Raw genomic sequence first — 21234 nt, 5'->3', positions numbered from 1 at the left:
TGGGGAAGTGAAGAGAATAAGTATTTAGCACCTCCTAAGTGCCAGGTACTTTGCAAATATTATATCATTCGATCCTCATGATCACCCTTCCAGGTGGGTTCTACTATTGTCTCCATTCTGATAGAGAAAACTGAGGCATGCAGAGGTTTAAGTGACTTGCCCAGTGTCTGAGGTAAAAATTGAACTTGGGTCTTCTTGACTCCAGGTGCCACCTAGTTGGTCCAAATGCTTAAAAAAATGTTAAGGCTTGTCTCTGTGCCTTGGGTCCAAAAGCTCTTCACTGATGGAATTCCCCTGACAATTCTTCAAACTGTCCACTCCACCCAACCCATGACTGTGACCACACGTCACTTTCCCACAGTGTTCCTAAGCAGCTCAGGGATGATTCATTTTCTCAAAAAACTTGCCAATTGAATTAAAATGAACTCTCTTCCATGTAAGACTAAGAGAAATAATTAAAGATATATCTGATGAATTCAGAACCATTCATTTATCCTTTCATTCAATATTCAGTTAAATGTTGATAATAAGGAGTTAGCATATTTATTACAATTTAGCTTGAAGGCTAATCTTATGAATTTGCATTTTAGTGCATTTGATACTGAATCCCACAGGTGAAATTCTTAGGTGATCATTTATATAATACTTTAAGATTTCCAAAGTGCTTCACAGATATTATCTCATTTAAACTTTTCAGCTCTGTGAGATAAGTATCTTTGGTATTATTATCAGTCCTATTTTACAAATGACAAAACTAGGTCTCTGTAATGTAATTCATTGCTACTGCTCTGAACTTGTGCCTTTGATTTGTTTTTTTTTGTATCATAGTTCCTGACCTTACAGTTATCATTACCACAGTGACTCCCCAAAATCTTAGCATCGATTTAGGCTATTAAAGTTATAATAAGCTTTAAACTGCACTAAGACCTTTGAGACACCCTATTTATCTCATCATATGAATCTAGTTTGCCATTCTAATCCATTGAGATATTTTTGAATCCTGTCTATTGGATAATATACATATTAGTTATCCCTCTCCACTGTTTCATTTATAAATTTGATAAACGTACCATCTGTGACTTAATCTGAATCAATGATAAAAATATTAAAAACAGCCCAGGGTCACAGACATACCTGTGACATTCCACTAGAGATGCTCTTTCTAGGATGAAATCAGTCCATTAATAGCTGTTCTCTGAGTCAGCCATTCATCCAAATTTGAAGCCACCTAAGTGTTGTGTCACCTAGCCCACATTGCCATATTGTGAGCCACTTTGTCACGTGCTTTGCCAGGCATATTGTGTTTATAGCATTGCCCTGATTCATGGATCTACTAACTCCGTCAAAAAAAGAAATGAAATTAGTGTGGCATAACCTGTTCTTGATGGGTCTTAGTAAATGACACTTCCCTTTCTAAAAGCTCAGAAACCATCCCTTTGATAACACACTCTGAAATACTGCCAGGCGTCCACAAAGGCACCCATCGCTACCTGGTATGGAAAATCCAGGCATTTACCCATCTCTAGTTTCCAGGCTATGAGTTCCCAGAGAGCAGGATCTGGGTTCACTCCTCCTGCCTCCCCTCTAAGGGTGGCCTGCTCTTCCTGTTTTGTCTGCTATGGAGAACAGAGCTGGGCAGACAAGAAACTCAACAAAAGATTTATAAGGCAATTCATTAAAACCTCACAGCTTTTAGAAAACTCTTCAAATAGAATTCTTTGACTTGAACATATATATTAGAGAACAAGCCAAGACACCAGTCCATTGTAAAGGAAACTTTGTGAGCAGCAATGGAAGGGAAAGAAGGTGAGTGCTTTTACCTAAAACCTTGAATCCCTCTTGTGGGAGGATACTTCAAAGAAGCCATCATTTCTTGTGAAACCCTAAAGAATGGCACTTCTCCTGTAGAGATAGAGCATTAGTTGATTAAACTGCGACTCAATTATGAATGTTTTAGCTCCAACATGGGAATACTTCAACTGATAAAGTCATTTATTTTTTGCTTTGTTGGTTGGCAAGAAATTATAGTCAGGATTAAGCAAACAGCATTAGTTTTAATAGCTCCTGGATGACAGGCCTTTCACAATAATCTTTTACAAACATTAAGGATGGGCTAGGCTGGTTTGAAGAAAATTGTGCACTTAATGCAAGGATATAAAAGGGAACAGGGAATTAACAAAAGAAAAAAAACATGAGATGAACATTAAGGTCCAAGCAAAACCAGACATGGAAAAGAATTTCAGATTTCTCAGCAGCTCTAGACTCAAGCCTGATTTAAGATAATAGCAATTACATGTATAATTCAAGGCAAAAACATAATTCTGCCTAAATTCCCTTAGTGTTGTGCCTGGCACATTCTCACTGCGTCAAGGCCATGGTCAAAGGGTTGAGTAGGGGATGACCCATTTCCTAGCCATCTAGTATCCTGAGGAAACCGACTCCATGTTCTAGGTCCCCATTAATTTATGCGGAGCTCCAGAATAGACTAAAAGAAATAAGGATGGCTAAGAGTAAAGGAGGTGAGTGAAAAGAGGGAAGTACAGAAAGGCAAACTGAAGCTTAACTTAAGGAACAATTTCCTCACTTTGGGAGCTGTCCAAAAAATGGAAGGGCATCCCTTGAAAGGTATTGGGTTCCCCATCGATAATGGCTTTCAAGTAGCCACTTCTCAGAGATGTTGTGGTAGAGATTCCTATTCAGGTGGGACTTGGACTAGATGACCTCTGAAGTCACTGACAATTCTAAGATTCTATGATCTTCTTTTCTGGCCAGTGGAGCCTCAAAAGTTCTCACATCCCAGGAAAGAGAGGCCATTTTCAGTAGTGTTTGGATGCTGACATCCTGGTTTACTTCTTTCCATTATTCTTTATTATTTGTCTCAATTTTTTGAGATAACTGTCATTTTGTACCATGGAAAATTAACCAGCTTTTGCTTATGGATCAGTAAATTCTAATCGATTTTTTAAAAATGGTAAAGCCACATCCTGATTGAGCTTCTGAAAGATGTGCTCTAAGGGTTGCCGAGGAAAATAAATCTGATTTGGGATCCTGGAGGCAAGACAGAGTCTGACCAATGGTCCATCTGACCATCTGTCAAGTGGCTTTGAGTCAGCCCAGTCTCCTGAGGGTGACATGGTTCAAGGGAAGCAGAGAAGCCTGAACACATGAATGGACGGACAGAGGGAAGGCCTCAATGGGTGAGCCTGTGAGAGGCAAACTACTGCAAAGAATGGCAGCTGTCCAGGAAAAGACAGGAGCTGGGGATGTAGGAGGAGCTGGCAGGGGCAAAGGGCTAGAAGAGACAAAAGTATTCCTGATGCCGCATGCTAGAGGCACATGGTCCAGGAGATTATTTAGGCAGGCAGAAGACGATGAATGATAGCTGATATTTATATAATGCTTTGAGATTTACAAAATGTTTTCTTTTATATTGTTTGATCCTTATAACAGCCCTATGGAGTTTATAGCCACAGAATCTGTAACAGTGCCTTATACACAATAGACACTTAATAAACATAGAATGGAATTTTACAAATGAGGAAACGGAAGCTCAGAGACATTAAGTCACTTGCCTGAGGTCACACAGCTAGTAAGCATCAGAAGCAGAATTCAAACTCTGGTCAGACTCCAAGGCCAGAATTCTTTTGACAACACCATGCCCACTGCCAGAAAGTTCCCTTGTACTTGTGCCCATAATGATCTTAAATCAAGAAGCAATTGCTGGTTTTTGCCCTATAGAGGATGGGACACTATAAAATATTTTATCTATGTTGTTTTTTTTAATGATAGATGGTTATCTATATATACATGTGTATTTTATATTCGTGTTATTGTGCCTTACTACTACCATATATATATATATATATATATATATATATATATATATATATCAGAAAATTCTGAAATGAATCATTATAAAATAACAATACCTGTAAGTCTATGCATTTTAAACATTATTTGAATAAAAGTAAAATATTTGTTCCCTGTACATAATTACCGATGTCAATCCCAACCCTAGGCTCCTTTCCTTTTGGCTCCACCATTCTGAAAGCTAGAAGAAAGGCCCTGAAAGGGGACAGTGAGGAGATAGCTCTCCCTGCTGCTCTTCTTAGCTCTCATGACTGGGGGGTGGGGGGTGGAGCAGGAGGGGATACAAAGTCCCAGACATTAATACATCAAGGTAGAGCCTGTTAATTTTCTTAAAAGGAAACCCAGAGAATGTAAGGTAGCTAAATCCGGCAGAAGAAAAGCCAGGCTGACATGGGTAGATGCAGTAACTGGGTATCCAAGCCTTGTTCTTGGTACCTATCCCATGAGCTTCAAGTCTGCCATCTTCCTCATCTACTTGGCAAAAACCAAGTTGAAAATCCCTCCAGCCATAAAACCTGGATACCATATCTCAGTGAAAGCCCCCAGAGAAGATAGGTAGGGGCTCATCCCACAGTCCCAGAAATCACCACAGAATTTGATGTCTGCCAAAGGCCAGTCAGAGCAGCAGATGTCATCCTTCAGCCCTTTTGTACATTTCTAGATGAACAGTTCCATTAAGGGTCACTGGTCCAGGCTGTGGGAGAATCACGAGAACTGGTATTTCTCCAAATCTCCAGAGGTGCTAACAAGACTTCTCCAGGAAGTGGAGCAAAAGAGAACACACAAGAATTGGGGGGGAGTTGTATCTGAGTCAGCTGTAATAACCTAGATTTGAGGCTTTCTTAGCCCTCCCTTCTACCAGCTGGTCCCCATGCAGCCATAACCAGCTGGACAGACAACTGGATGGGACATCTGACCCTTCTGAGATGACCAGACCACAAAAGACGTAAATCAACAGACTGGCCTATACAGGTCTGGCCATCCTGACACCTGAGTTGGAATAACTAGTACCTCAAGGACTGACCTGTCAGGTGACCTACTTGTTTGTGTCTGTCTGGTTTGTGTGCATAGGTGTGCATGTTTATAGAAGTATGATATGGCACAAAGAAAAAAAATCTTAAGGAATCTCAACTTAGCTACGTGTGACTTTGGACAAGCTCTTTAGCCTCAGTTTCTTCATCTGTAAAATGAGAGGATTTGACTAGATGAGTTCTAAGGTCTGTTCCAGCTTTAAATCCTATGATCCTCAGATCTCTAGAAGAACTATTTATTTTAGGAAGAAATTTTAAACCCACATTCCCAGAGATACTGGTTTGTTTTTGGAGAATATGAACTGCATGAGGGGCCTATGGATTTGAGGTGAGGGCCATTCAAACCTGGTTCCTGTTGCTGATTCCTTCCTGGGCCCCGTTCCCTTTCTCTCTTCCTCCCTCCCTCCCTCCTTTCCTTCCTTCCTTCCTTCCTCCCTCCCTCCTTCCCTTCCTTCCTCCTTCTCTTCCTTCCTTCCCCCTTCTCTCCCTCCCTCCCTCCCTCCCTTCCTCCCTCTCTCCCTTTCTTCCTTCTTTCCTTCCTTCCTTCCTTCCTTCCTTCCTTCCTTCCTTCCTTCCTCCTTTCTTTTCTTCCCTTTCTCTCCACCAATACTTCCATAGGATCTGACCCTGCCTCCCCCCACTCCATCTTCAGCCTCTACCCTCTCTCATCCTGCCTCTCTTGGTGGAACTCTCAGGATGAATTGGCTTAAGCACACAACAGCCCATCCAGCCCGAAAATTCCAGCAGTGGGCCATAGGATGTTTGCTGTGGTTCTGCCGATGTAATCCAACAAGATCAGCCCAAGCCTCCCCTCAGAACAACAAACAGACTGAATAAATAGCACAGGAGCCAGGCTGGGCTGCGGCAGAAGCAGGTTGCTTTGATGCCTAGAGGCCTCAGCTTATTCCTTCATACAACAGTGCTGGCCTAGGGTAGAGGCCGCAGTGCCTACACAAACAACATGCACAACTGAGACGATTAAACAGCTACAGACTCCAAAAAGGAACAGCCCATCGATGGGCAATTATTAAGAGCCGGTTATGTGCCGGGCACAGTGTTAGCCACGGAAGATACAAAAACCAAAATGCAACAGGCCTGCCCTCAAGAAGCTTACATTCTAACACGGTTTTTAAGGAAGAAAAGGGTGGATGGGATTCACTTTCTACATGGGTCCGAGTCCACTTAATTCAATTCAACATGACAGACATGGACCCAGTAGTTTTAAGGCACTAGGGGGAGCTGTCCAGCAGGCTCCCTGAGGGAACATTGCCCCTGGCATTTAGATGTATCCAGAGGAAGAGAATGGAGCTATGCAAAACTCCATGGGCTTCTTCAGCTATAGCTGAGAGCAAGCCAAGAGCTTTATTCTGTCTGCATCCCTCCCAAAGTGGAGCCTGGTCAGGCACATCCTTTGCATCTTGACTGTTCAAAATGCTTGCACAAAATTGTTCCCCTTTTAAAAATGTTTTGTTTAGGTCTTTTGTTCTCCTATCATGGTGATTTCTTATCATTCCCTCTCCCCTCTGCCCCTATGAATCTTTCCTTGTAACAGTTACGAAAAATGAAACATTCCACACCCATAGTCTCCACCTCTCTACTGAAAGGAGAAAGAATAATCCTTTTGTATGAACCTCACAACAGCCATTCATTCATTTATTCACTAACCATATATGAAATGGCTACTATGCATTGGGCACTCTGCTAGGTGGTGGGGATGCAGAGATAAAATCTAAACAATCCACATGCTCAAAAAAAACAGACATTCCACGGCGGGGGCGGGGGGGCGGGTGGAGGAACATGATTATTTGTTCATTCATTTCTGACTCTTCACTACCCAATTTGGGGTTTTCTTGGCAAAGATGCTGGAGTGGTTTGCTATTTCCCTCTCCAGCTTATTTTACAGATAAGGAAACTGAGGCAAACAAGGTTAAGTAACTTGCCCAGGGTCACACAGCTAGTAAGTATTTGAGGCTGGATTTGAGCTCAGGTCCTCCTGACTCCAGGCCTGGTGCTCAATCCACTATGCCACCTAGCTGCCCACAAAAAAGCAAGTACAAAGATAGGTCAATAGGAGAAGGTGTTGTCTTGATTGGTGGAGGGAGTGTCATTATCCAGAGATTTCCCTGTGCTAAAAGAAAATCATGAGTTCAATCCTATCCCTATACACTAAATAAAAGGTGGGTTTCTGTTTGTTTGCTTTGCAGGGCAGAGATGGAGGGTTGGGGGCAAGCAACAAGACCCTATAAAATAAACAGGGCATATTTCTGTCTGATGAGGGTCTATGAAACAATGGAAAGAGCTCTGGCTCTGAAGTGGGAAGATCTGGGTTCAAATCCCCCCTCTGATGCTTACTACCTACCTGACCTTGGGCAAGTCCCTTACCCTCCCTAGGCCTCAGTTTCCCCATCTATAAAATGAGAGGTCCCTTCTAGATATAGCTTCTATGACCTCATTTGACAGAGGGGAAATGGTGGCCCAGACTTGCCCAGGGTCACACAGCTGGAAGGAACCTGAGACACCCAAACCTCTCACCTGAAGTGTGAATGCTCACCTCAGCCTTTCCAACCAATGGACATTCACCCTTAATTGAAGACCTCTTAGTGAAAGGGACCAGAATTTGGACCTCCATGCATCACCCATTGCACTGCCCCCTTCCATCTCAGTCAATGCACAAGTTGGCACCTGCATCAGATCCACCTTCTAACCTAACCTTCTTCCTTAGACCTCAAAGAGCATTTGGTTTATGCCTCTCTTATATAATATTAGAGTTATGTTTGAGTCTTACCCCTTTTTACTACTATACTATAAGCTCCGTGGAGTCAGAGACTTTGTAGACTCCCTCTCCCAAGCCTATGCATACAAGAAGCACTTAAAACATGCTTGTTAAATGAAATATTTGTTTAATTCCTCTCTGATGGCTTAGCAGAAATGGCTGCCCCCTAATGGGAGCAGAGGTTGGGGTGGTGCCCATACCAGAGACCAGTTCACAGCTATGTTTTTTTTTTCCAGAGACCTCTGACCTATGCACTCAGATTTCCTTAGCAACAATTCTCCTAAATGATGGATGAATTAATGGCTCATTGACAGACTAATGAACTGAGAAGAAGAAGATACTGGAAGGGATGGGTATTCTGTTAGGGAACATCTATTTTTTGGAAGGATATTTTTTTCTGTTTGTTTTTCGGTAATAGATCTCCCTCCTGCTCATTAGGTAATACACGCAGACCAGAAGGGCAGATGACTTTGTAAGGGCCACAATGGAGACCCTCATTCTCTTGAAGCAAAGAGTTGAGCTTTCCCAGACTCTCCCTTTCCACAGGGTATGGGTGTGCACAACACACCAAGGCAATACCAACATCAGCAATTATCCCAATATAGGGTATTGACCACAGAACATCAGAGCTGGAAGGGACTTAGAGACAGATCAGTTGATCTCACCTGTCCATTTTACAGATGGAAAAACAAGTCCAGAGAAGGAAAAAAATGATTCATCCAAGGTCACAAAGCAACTCAAGGACAAATTAGGATTTGAATTCATGTCCCAGGAACAAAAGCAGAGAGTGCTTGGTGTCCCATAACAGCATCAATGATTCAAAGTTTCCTGGAATTTACCTGCTGGCATCACCCTTTTGGTAGTCCCATTTCTGCTCCCTCCCTACACACACCTCTGCCCCAAATAATTTTGTATTTACTTTGTGTGAGTGTATACATATATATGTGTGTATATTTACATATATATGTATACTGTATTTATTTATCAGTGTATAAATTGTATCTCGATGGTACAAAGTGAATTTCTTGAGGGAAGCAACTGCTTCATTTTGGTCTTTTCATCCCCTTCACTTAGCACAGTTCAAGGTATATAGTAGGAGCTTAATAAATACTTTTGATGATTGATTGGCATTAAAGAGTATACCTGGAACATATGTCAACATATGCAGAATGTACACTGCCTTCTTGGAAATTCCAGAGAATGGGGTCCCTTTGTGGTAATTTGGAGAAACAGCCTTGGTGCTGGGACACAAGATGAAAAAAACATTGGACAATTACCCTGTTCATCTCCATAGTGTGGAAACCAAAGTCAGATTTTCAAAACCTCCAAATGAAGCTTCGGTTATGTATCATTTGAATGACAAGTGTAATGTCTGAGCCTCATTAGGACAGATCTTGACCATACCAGATTTAAACCTGAAGGATAAAGCCCAGCTCAGTCTTTGTAAGTCATGCCCCCACTCTGGACCTCAGTTTACTCATCTGCAAAATTAGGAAGTTGGATTAGATGCTCTCTAAAGTCCTTTCTAGTTCTGACATTCTAATTGATCCTAAGTCCTCATAATTAGCCTGAAATCTCCATGTCCTTTTGCCTGGGGAAATTTCCAGAGGAGGGAGGTCCTGTTATAAGGTTTGAAATCTTCTGACTTAATTTAAGTAGATAAGCAATGCCACTATTCCCGATGAACCAAACTATCCCTGAAGACCATGGAGAAGCCCTGGCTCTGTCAATCTTTCATCAGGCCTTCTACCACGAGAGGAAGTCTGCAGAGCCCCAGGGCAGGCAAAGAGCTGGAAGTGCTGGAGGGAGAACAGTGCAGATCAATGCCAATCACTAGGCAATCCCTGGGGCATGGTGGAGCCTGGCACCCACCTGGAGCTGGTCCACAGTAAATGCTGAGCTGTAGGATGGAATGATGATTCCAGCCCATTTCAGGCATCGATTTAGAGATGTGCAGACTCTTACCTCACTCTACTCAAATCATATCACAGATACCCTCTGCAAGTAGGCTAAGTACCATCCTTCAGGGCCAATCCCAGCTCCTTAGACCTAGAAAGTACCTATGTCAGAACAGAAAAGGGCCTTAAGAGATAACATTCCAGGGCAGCTAGGTGGCTCAGTGAGTAGAGCACTGGCCCTGGAGTCAGGAGGACCTGAGTTCAAATCTGATCTCAGATACTTGACACACTTACCAGCTATGTGACCTTGGTCAAGTCACTTAACCCCAATTGCCCTGCCTTCCCCACTCCAAAAAGAAAAAAGAGATAACAGCACACATTTAATATTATGCTAAGGTCTACAAAGCACATCACCTCCCATAATTCTGTATTGTACACTTTCCCTAATTCTAAAATGGGAATAATACCCCATTTACCTCCCAGGGTTGTTGTGAGGATTAAATGAGGTAACATGTGCAAAGCTCTTCGCACAGTGCCTGGCACATTGTAGGTACTAGATAAATACTAGCTATTATTGTTGTTAGGGCGGCTAAGTGGCATAGTGCACAGAGTGCTGGGCCTGGCATCAAGAAAACTCATCCTCCTGAGTTCAAATCCAGCCTCAGACACTAACTGTGTGACCCTGGGCAAGTTACTTAAACCTGTTTGCCTCAGGTTTTACAGATATAAAATGAGCTGGAGAAGGAAATGGCAAACTACTCCAGTGTCTTTGCTAAGAAAACTCCAAATGGGATCATGTAGAGTCAGACACGACTGAAAAATGACTCAACAACATTAGAGTTGTTGTGGTGGTAGGTTCTGGAAGAGTTATTCCCATTTTACAAATGATAGGCTGCTCAGTGACTTGCTCAAGATCACACAGTGTGGTGGATTTGAAATTGGAACTTGGGTCTCTTCACTCCAAGTTGATTTCTCTTTAGCCCAATCCCCTCATTTTATAGATTTGATTGGTGAAGGTGCCTGCAGCTGTGCCCCTTTCTCTTCCCCCACCACATGATTCTTACTAATCTTGCTAATCTGTATCTTCAGTCCTATTTATGCAAAATTCTAGGAGATAATTACTTTTTTTGGAGTTAGAGAGGGAGGATGGATGTTCTAGGAGGAGGTGGTGGAAGCTCTAAACATCCTTGAATATTCTGAATTCATAGAGGCTTGCTTGGGTTTGGGAGAAGGGAATAGGGAAGATTCATCAGGATCCTCCTAGAACAGGATGCTACTGAAGTTCAGGAGTCAAACCTCAGCCATCTCCCCCTTGTTCCCAAGAGTTCTCTACATCTGGAGCTGGCCCAAGTTTGGCCCAAGTACCAGGATATTTCTACTCCAAACTCATAACTGGAATGGTCTTGGAGAAGAGTCAGGGTTTGGGGAGAAGAAGCAGGGCTGAGTCAGCCTTGTTACAGGCTCCTATCTCCTTAGTACCCTCTGCCCTCACTCTCATCGAAGAGGGTGAAGGGTGTATAGAAGAGCACTCCTCCTACATCCTCTATTTAAGGAAGGAGCCTGGGACAGACAACTCATCATTTCGTACCTGGCTTCAGGACTTCATCATGCCCTGGCACCTGGCAACCTTCTTACCCTTCTCCTCCCTTCCCCTTTTCAGTTTTTTTTTTTACAAAGTACTTGTTCCCATTGGATCATGACCTCTTTGAGGTCAGGAACTGTCTTTTGTCTTTCTTTGTATCCTCAGAGCTTAGGATTGTGTCTAGTACATAGTAGGTGATGAATAAATGCTTAATGCCTGACTGATTGATTGCAGTCCTGGTTTCTCTTACCCATGACCTGATACTTGGACTTCTACATTGTCTAAGTTCAGACTGGAGCAAACTAGAAGAGGCCGCTCAGATTTTAGCCACTTGTCACCAGAGTATTCTCAAGAAACTATCTAAAGGTCAAGGAATTTGAAGTCAAAGCACCTGGCTTCAAATCCAGGCATTGCTATTTACTCTTTGTGTGACCTGCTACAAGTCAATTACCCTCTCTGGGCCTCTTTCCTCCCCTGTAAAACAAGGCAGTTATACTCAGTGGTCTCTACCATCTCTTCCAGCTCTAAATTCTAATCTGCAGGGAAAAAAAAAACATTCCAGAAAGGGGAGCAAAGCCTTCGTCCCTCCCATACTTCTCTGGGCCTCCTGCCTGGACAATCTAGTGCTGCACTGAACATTTTAAGAATGGCTCAAAATCAGGGCATTCACTAGGGGGGAGGATGAACTGTTCTGGTGTCTTGTGACTGTGCATCCTAGGCCCTGGCTGGGGGGTGTCAGGTGAGGTTGGAGGTTGGGAAAGGGAATAGACTGTAAGAGAGGATGGTTATAGTGTATATACTGGGGACTTACTGAGCTAATACATTCACAAGGGCCCCCCTCCAATATAACCACATATTAATATATAAAATAATGTCAAAATAATAAACTTACCACGAAAATAAAGAAAAAGTTTAAAATGAGACAATTCTCTTCTTCCATTACAAAGTTTTTTTCCCCCTTTAAAGGGAAAAATGTAACTTTGAGGTCCAGAGGCAGCTGGCCTTTTGTCATTATGTTAATCAGCTTGTGTAAGGAACTGGGAGGAGAGGGGGAGTTGTGTTTCAAGGGCCATTGTCGTGTCTTTTCCTGAGTCACTGAGCCCTGGGAAACAATTCAGCTCTCACTTTCATAAAATCCTTTGGGGGTTTTGCTAGGAGAGGGGGAGAGGGGAGAAAACACCATGGGAACCAGAGACGCCACTTGGTCACAGAGCCTGGGATACAGTTCATCTTCAGAAAACCCTTCTGGGATTTGTAAGGAAAGAGTGGGTTAGGGAGTGAACCCAGTGGGAACTGAAGATGTTACCAGCCCACAACTGGTGACTACCCAAACCGTTCTCTTTCTGGGCAGTGTATAGCGCAGCTGACTGATCTTTCTAGAGGGCTCTAATAACCAGATCATAGCCTTGTCCTCCCCTCCCCCCCCCTCCCCCCGCCCATAGCCATAGCCTGAGGTCTGGTCCCACCCCTCTCACTTCTTTCTCTCCTAAACAGTTAGAGCACCTATCAGTGCTTAGCCTGGCAGTTAGAGTCTTATCCAGCCTTCCTCAGGCTGAGATCAACCCTTCCACCCCACCCCAAACCTGGGAAGGAGGTGGCTCTTCAGAGTCCATAGACTTGGCTGTCTCTTGTTTTTACCACCTCCTCCAATTCATACATGCTTTCAAACACACACTCATATACTCCCCAAACCTCCTTTTCCCACTGTCCTACTCCCACCCTCTGCCACTGCATAGACACTGATAAAGGGAAGCCAAGAGACCCAAGGATATGTTCCATCTCTGCCTCTTCCTTGTTGTGAATGGATCAGGGAGTGTCTGTCTTCCCATCATCTCTGCACAGCACAGGCCGACAAGGGCTTTTGTGTCAATATTTATTCCAAATATAAGGCAGGCCCAGCTGGATTGCAACGAGGGACTATAATCACAAGTATAAACTTTCATAGGTAGGTGTTGGTGGGAGTGCCTGTCAATGCAGTGTGACAAATAGCATGAGAAGGTTGGTATGAGTGTGCCAGTGCACAGTGACAAAACAAAATGGAAGTAATTCTGAGTGTGCTGGTGGTGTACTCTAACAAAAGATGGGAGGGTGTGAATGTTTGTGCCAATACATCATAATCAAAAATGTCTATGTTTAAGTATGAGAGTGCCCCAAAAGGGGAGAGAGAGAGAGAGAGAGAGAGAGAGACAGAGAGACAGAGAGAGAGACAGAGAGACAGAGACAGAGACAGATACAGAGAGAGACACAGAGAGAGAGACAGACAGACAGACAGAGATATGCTTGCACCAATTGTTCAGGAGAAAATAAGCACAGACCATGGGTGTTCCAATTGGTCCCCCTTACCTCCCAGAGCTTGCTTCATAACGAAGTCCATGGTGATGGCTTTGATTCCGTGTGAGGCTGGTTCAGACTTTACATGCAAGTTTCACAGGTCACTGGTCCTGGATTGTTCCCTGTGAGGAGGAAAGGAGAAGGCCATCATAAAAGGAAGGGGATAGGTGACATAGGAGGATGCACCAGCTTTTCTTTCTTTCATAGGGTACTGGGTTCTACATTTGAGGTGATGGTACAAGCCTACAGTTGGGGTGACAGGTCTTTGTTTCCCTCTCCACTTTGGCAGGGAGAGGAGGGGTTCTAGCTAGCCATTGATTACACAGTAATATGAATAAAGGACAAAACTTGTCACACCACTTCTGATTGACTCAGAAGTCCTCTAGCATTGTTGAATGGACCAATTTACAGGGCTGGGGAAGAACTCTTCAGGGACCATGAAAGATTTGGAATCTCTGGACGTAAAGGGATTTACATGAAGCCAAGCTAGATCTGGGAAGCAAAAATTCAATAGAATAGCCTGGGAATTTTAAGGGTTACCTAGTCTAAGATGGAGTGGACTTCTTTTGACGGGGGGGAGAAGAGGAGGCTATGATCTATGATTTTTAGAAAGTTGCCTAAGACACTAAGAGATTAAAAGATTTGCCCACAACGACATAGACCAGAATGAGCCAGACTAGAATCCACACCTTTTTGACTGCTAGGTTAATAAACTATCCACTCCACCATCCTGCCTTTATATGCCCGTCTAATGATATTCCCTTGTTATTCTTGAATCCATTTACTCTCTTTTCCCGTGAATAAACCTTTGAAAACTCAATACTAGGGTATATATCACAAAGGGACAAAGAGAAAGAGGGAGCAGATATCAGGATTGGTATTCAGTGATCTAAGCTGCAGCGGAAGGGGAGAAGTAATTGTAATCAGGGTAATTAAGGAGTGTCAGACCTGAGCTTAGAAAGGCCTGCAAGCTTTAGAGGTTGCAAAGAAGTAGGAAAAGGTTTAGAAAATAGAGAAAGAATAAAGCCCCGGAACAAAGGACAAGGGTCAACTAGCTTCCGCCTGGTTAACTGACCCAGACAAAGCTGGGAAGTCAGATGTCTAGCTTGAGATCCCTTCCCTCTGGCTCTGTCACTAAGCGAACGAACAGGCTCAGTGACAAGGTAGAGAGCAGCAGTCAGTCAGCCATTGGTTGGCCACTGGGGTCGCTGTTTGTTGCGGGTTGGAGAACAGGTTAAGGCATTGACTTCATTTTGACATACTAATTTGTCTCTGTGGGTTTGGACAAGTCAGAGAGGTGGGCGTCAATGTCAGGCTCTGGTTTGGGGAATCAGAAAGAAGATGTCACTGGAGAGGCGTTTCTCTGCCTAGGGGTACAGTATCTAAGGATCATAGGACCATAGATTTAGATACTTCAGAGGTCATCTATTCAAATTCCTTATTTTTCAGATGTGGAAACTGAGATGAAAGAAGTTAATTCACGTGCCCAAGGTCAAGAAGGCAGCAAGTGGAAGAGTCAGGATTCAGTTAGGTTCCTCTAACTCCAAATCCAGAGTTTTGGGGGCAGAGTGGAAGGAATCGCTCGATGAATTCTGGTTTGGGGGTAAGAAAGAAGAGGTCATTCACGAACCTATGGTTTGAAGGGAGTAGGCAGAAGAGGACAGTGGGCTCAGGTTTGGTGGGGAGGGATGAGAGGAGTGCGGGCACTCGAGTTCTGGTTAAGGTGATTAGAAAGGGGGGACATCACTAGTGACGGCCGATGGAAGAAGGGTATTCTGAGGAGTCCTGGGCGGGGCGGGACCAGCGGAGGGTCGGGAGCGGGGCTTCTCAGTGCTGCAGAAACTACCCGCAAGATCAGGTTTATTGGATGTCAATTTTCCTGAAAGGCCCTTTGGCTTCACATGCAAGTGTTCTGTCCTTCAGGGTCATTGATTAGGGAATTGAACTGGGAGAGGAAACTTTGGGGCGGGGGCTGCGCAGGGAGCGAGGAGCGCGCTCCCGCTTGACAGAGGCAGCAGCGAGCAGGGAGGAAGTGCCGAAAGGGGCGTTTGAAGGTGACTCGCGCTGCGCTTGGGGAAACGCAGCGGGTTCCGGAAGCTCTAGGGTCGTTCAGTCTCCAGGGCGATCTGGGGAGCCGAGTTAGGGGCAAGAGCTGGGGCAGGCCGCAGACCCGAGTCCCACAGCTGGTGGACAGCACGCGTTGGCGACCCTCTCCACAAACGTGGGCGTTAGAGTCCTGGGAAGTACCGACTCCCAGTAGCCCCGCCCGGGCATCCCCTTCACTGAAGCTCTCTGCCTCACTCTGGGGCTCTGTGCTGGAGGAGGGGGAAGCATAGGGGGTTGGGGGTGCAATACTGGGGTCTGCATCCTCCGGGTCCGGGGCGGGTGGGGTCGTGGAATCCCAACACCCCCGAGCTTGGACTCTGCAGCCCAGTCTCTGCAGACTTGGGTCCCTACCCTTCCCTGCTCTGACTCTGCCTTTGTCCTGACGCTGTTCCAAACTCTCTTCCCAACCAACTCTTCCTTGACCCTGCTCCTAAATGGACCCCGTCCTTGGGTCCCTGACTCTATCCAACCTGGCTGGCAGACCCCAACCTCAAGATGTGTGTGCTTGGGGCATGGAAGTACTACTGGGGCGGCTTCCCTCCTGCAGAGACTCCTCTAACGGAGAAGAAGGAAGAAATGGGAGATTGGCTGAACGTGGGCTCCCTGCAGTCGCATCCCTACACCAGCCAACAGAGAACCGCGGGGACAGAAGCGGACCGCAGCGCGCTCTGGCTCGCGCTCGTGCACACGCACGCGCTACAGAGGCACACGTGCGCGCGCACACACAGTACGCGTGCCCTATGCTGCAGTCCAGTATTTTTCTTCCCAAACTTCTTCGATCCCGCTGCTTTCATGTCCTCTGGGAAGCAGAGAACCCGCGAGTAGCCACTTCCAAACAGCCTTCTACTGAGCTTCTCGGCCCAGGGACAAGGAATCTGCTTGGCACAAACGACCCCCAATCCCCCCCCCCCGCCCAAATAAAAACAAAAACATGCTGCCCAAACAGAACAAACCAGAACCGATTTGTTCATATTTCTCTCAGCATATTTCCACCCCAGCTTCTAACACCGCCCCCCCCCCCCCACACACACACATAGACGCTCTCTGTTCTCCAGGGCGGACTTGGAGCAGGACGAGCAGACCCGGTTGCTCTGGGTGCAAGCAGAGAGGGATATAAGTATGGGGGACTCCGGTGGAGGAGAGGGAGCTCGGGGTGCAGAGGACCCTAGTGAAGTGACCACGGCCATGGGGGATGTGGATAAAGGGGACCTGGGTACGGGTGGTGAAAAGGCAGAAGGACCCGAGGTAGGGAGGGGAATGAGCAGAAGTAATCACGGTACTGAGAGTAAGAGTAGAGTGGACCCAGGACACAGGGGTAGTGAGCAGAGCGGTCGCGGGATAGTGGGGGCACGGGAAGAGTGGATCTCAGGTGGGCAGAGGAGGTGGAAGTGCAAGGGAAGTAGGTAGGGTGGTCCCTTGGAAGAACGAACCCTGGGGGTGCAGAGGGCGCTGAAAGAGGGGGTCCAGGATACGGGGGATGTGGGCGAAGCTCACGCTGGGTTGGGGGAGGCATAAGCAGAGCAAATCTTGGTATGGACGAGGCGGGGAAGAGAGGACCCCAGGTTCAGGGGAGTGGTCAGAGGGGACCTGGAGTACAGGGGGCGCGGTAAAGGAAATCCCAGGACCGGGAGGAAAGCAGAGCTTCCTCTGGTTCCAGGATTCAGCACCATGCCAGAGGACAGCTCTAGACTGTGGAAGGAAAGACAGGGAATAAACAGGGAAAGTCGGTTACCTTCCCGGGCGGTGCTGGGGGCTCCTTGTGGGTCTTGCTAGTGACGGAGCTTTCTCCGGGGAGCCCGGTCCATGTGGTGTCTCCGGAGCCGCAGCCGATGCTGAAGGGCGTTCAGGGAAGGAGCAGTCACATGAAGTTATCGCCCTCCTTCCTCCCGCGTCCGAGCATGACAGGAAGGGAGGAGGGGCCGGGGAGGGGACAATGAGGGAGAGGGAAAGACACGGAGAGAAAGGGAGAAAAGAAGCACATACAGAGAAAAAGAAAGAGAGGCACAAAGAAAAAAAAGAGTAAAAGGAAAGAAAAGATTTATTCCGAGGAAAAACAGGAGGGACACAAAAGGAAGAGAGAGAAGGGAGTAGGGAGTAAAAGACAGAAGGGGAGACTAACAGAGAAAAAGAGAGAGAATAGACAGAGAGAGAGAGTCGAACCATATTCTCAGAGAGGGGGTATACACATATACCCGGGAGGCATATGAAAAAAGAGAAGAGAGGGAAACTGAAAGAAAAGGAGAAGAGAATGAAAGAAATTTGTGAGAGAAGACACATAAGAAGAAAAATAAGAAAAAAGAAAAAAAATCAGAGAAAGGAAAGAAGACAGAGGAGAAAAAAGGGAGAAAGAGACAGAAACAAAGCAGAGAAAGCCATTGAGGAAAGAGGAAAGCTTAGGTGAGAAGAAGCAAAGGGGAGAGCAAGAGATAGAAGTGGAGAGCACTTTATACCTCTAGGCTGCAGTTCCCTAAACTGTAAAACGAAGGGGTTGAACTAGATGACCTCTAAGGCCCCTTTCAGCTCTAAATCTATCTTTTTTTGATCTCTGATGAAACAGAAAAATCAGGAGCAGAAATCTTGCCATTTTCACTGCTTCCTTCAAGGAGTTATAATCCAGGGTTTTGGTGTATGGAGAGATCCCCTTAGACAGTACAGTGCTAATAGCCCACAAATTCATTCCTGGGATGTAAGAGATAGTTTGTGCAGTTTGTACAGTATGTATCCTGCCCTCTGTCTTAGGCCTTGCTGATCATATCAGCTTCTAGGACACTTCAATTGTCCCCCCAAACAAGTTCAGGTTACCCTCACTTTTGTTTCTAGGGCTTTTTCCTTTACTAATTTCTAAACTTCAGCTATCCTTGAATCACATTAGGATCTCAAATACCATCTCCTGAGTGGCTTCTTAACCTGTCTGGTTCCCCTGGCTCAAAGATGTACTACATCTGCTTTCTAGTTATCTTTTCCCTTCTGCCATTTCTAGCATTGAATGTTTGATTCTTGCTCCATCTCCTTCTTTCTATTTTCTCCCCTGACTCTACATACTCTAGGCCACAGTGGTTTATTTTTGAGTATACACTTCAACACATTAGGAAATCTATTGGCTGCTGTTGAGTTTTGGGGGCTCTATCCACATTCCTAAGTAATCAGGGAGAAGACAAAGTTCTCAGGAAAAATAACAGCTCTGTTCTATATACAAAAGGGAGAGTAATTCAACCTCCTTCCAATTCACCCACAAAGTCTTTGGAATTTGTCATGCTCAAAAATAAAGATTTGGGGTCTATGTGCTTCATTGGATTATGGTCTTGTCAGCACAGATCACCTGGCAAATATCAGGGTGATCTTTATTCATGTCTGCTCATTTGCCTTCCACAAAAGATCTACCTAAAGTAGTTCCAACATGCAGTATTACTCCTAGTTCCTGTTCTACCACAAAACAGTTGAAAGGATTGTGGAGCTGGACCTGGAAGAGACCTTGGAGGCCACTGAATCTATTCTAAACTCTTTATTTTACAGGTGAAGAAAATGAGACCCAGAGAAGGGAAGTGATTTACCCAAGATCACAAAGGTAGGAAGTGACAGGATATTCCAGGTACCAATGCAGCATTCAGGATAATGTTTGTCTCATATATGTTACATGGGCTCTGTCTCCTTTTCCAATCATACATGTTTTTACATGCTATTTTACATACTACATTCAGCATTCAACATTGTTTTCAAAGTACTCTGATAGGAGCTATGGGAGTTACAGAATTCAGGTAAGATGTGGTACTTCATTTCATGAAGCCCACAGCAAAAAAATAAGCCACAAACACAGCTAACTACAATACATAATATTCCACAATAAGTGCATCGAAAGATGCAGAATCGTATAGCAAATAGAGAACTGGCCATGGAATCAGGACAGCCTTGGTCGAAGTCCTTCCTTTGATGCATCCTGACTATGGACCAAGGAGACCCAGGTGTGGGTGCCCCCATCTCAGTGCCCCAGATAAGTCTCTAGGGCTATAAGTTACAGACCAGCTGATGTTTCGCATTGGTAGAGAGAGTTTCCTCATCAAAGTGCTGCCTTCACCAATGAAATCACGGGTCCAGACTACCTCTTTCCCCTCACCTCCAAAATGCATTAAAGAAATATAAGCAAACAGCTGCACAAGATCTGATGAGAACCCTGGCCTGGACAATGTGTCTGGTATTTGACCCCAGGCTGGAGAAATCATTCTGAAAGTAATCACCAACCACAAGCTGAGCTGGAGCCAACTTTTCACATGTGATCCTTTGCCTAAATAACCTATTGAAAGGATGGGTCCCTCAACTCTAAAAGAAATCTTAATCTGTGCAGAGCAAACTCCAAGCATCAACTGGCACACCCTTGGAGTTAAGGACTAATGAGGTTGAGAGGTATGGCATTCAAAATAACTGTGATTACTTAGTGTCATTTAGAAACAGGTTATGTGTTTCTGTCTCTATGTAGCTTTCAATAAAGCCTGTGTCAGCAAACCAACCTGGAGAATAATTGCATTGTGTCATTCCCTTACCATTACCAACTCAGGGCCAGACCATCACCTCAAAAATCAGAATAATTCAACCTGATATATAGGACATCCTCAAAGTTCTCATACCAAGAGTCTTTCCTTGCTCCCCAGCTTGTATTGAGTGCAGAAAGACCCTCCAAATTTGCAATTCTTAGTGAAGCTGTTGGTGAAATGAACCTGTCAAGAATAGTTTGACTTTATGAACTCTGGGAGTTTGCTTGCTGTGTGTTAGGTTCAGCGCCTCTAGCTGGGGATCAGAGATAAGGGAAGTTTAGAAATTAATAAAGGACAAAGTACTTTATCCAAAGGTAAGGGTGGCCTGAATGTAAGCCCCATCCAACTCTAAAATCCTCTGATGCTATGACCTGGGGCTGCAACTCAACTGGTATTTGGACAGCATGGTTGGTATTTTTGTCATAGGATCTCAAATGTGGAAAGAACTTGAAAGTCCATCTACTCCAATTCAGACCTGAACAAGAACCTTTTCTGCAGCATCTGTGATAATTGGTCATTATAATGTAGGCTTCTTAAGAGCACGCATTGTTTATGTCTTTGTGACCCCAGTGACTAGCATGGTGCCTTTCCCATACTAGTCATTTAATAACTGTTTGTTGAACTGAATTAGATTTGTCATCTAGACCTCTTGTGATAAGAAGCCAGCTACCTCCTGAGGCGGCCCATTCCACTCTCGGATAGCCTAATTGTTTTCTTTCATGCAAATGTTTAATGATTTTCCCGGATCAAATGAGACAGTGCCACATAAATATGTGCTATTATTATTAGTATGTTCTCTTTCCCTTTTTGAATAAGCCCTGGAACATAGAATGAGAAAGCAGAATAATAGAGCATAGAATGAGAGTAAGCATGGCCCAGCGGACAGAGAACTGGACCTGGAGTCAGTAAGACCTGGGTTCAAATCCAACCTCAGTCTCTTATTAGCTGTGTGACTCTAAGCAGGTCTTTTTACCTCCCTAAGTCTCAGCTTCCTCACAAAATGAGGAGGTTGCAACTAAATGACCTTTGAGGTGCCTTCTATCTCTAAAATGATTCCATGATATCTACAAATGGGGACTTAAATGTGTGAAGATGGAGAGAAAAGGAACACAGAGGT

The 21234-nt window shown here is 44.8% G+C and overlaps 1 protein-coding gene across 1 annotated transcript in view; it reads right to left on the bottom strand.

Moving 5' to 3' along the window:
• CPLX1 (complexin 1) overlaps positions 1 to 17355 on the bottom strand; it is a 100546-nt gene extending 83191 nt beyond the window's left edge. Inside the window, 2 exon segments of the mRNA XM_036762232.1 lie at positions 13498 to 13607; positions 17324 to 17355. Coding sequence (XP_036618127.1) covers positions 13498 to 13528 — 31 coding nt within the window. The 5' untranslated portion in view covers positions 13529 to 13607; positions 17324 to 17355.
• Between the last annotated feature and the right edge of the window lie 3879 nt (positions 17356 to 21234).

Source organism: Trichosurus vulpecula, chromosome 6 (genome assembly GCF_011100635.1).
Source record: "Trichosurus vulpecula isolate mTriVul1 chromosome 6, mTriVul1.pri, whole genome shotgun sequence".
Lineage (NCBI taxonomy): Eukaryota > Metazoa > Chordata > Mammalia > Diprotodontia > Phalangeridae > Trichosurus > Trichosurus vulpecula.
The sequence above is the reverse complement of the archived record's forward strand: the minus strand, read 5'-3'. Positions and strand labels throughout refer to the sequence as shown.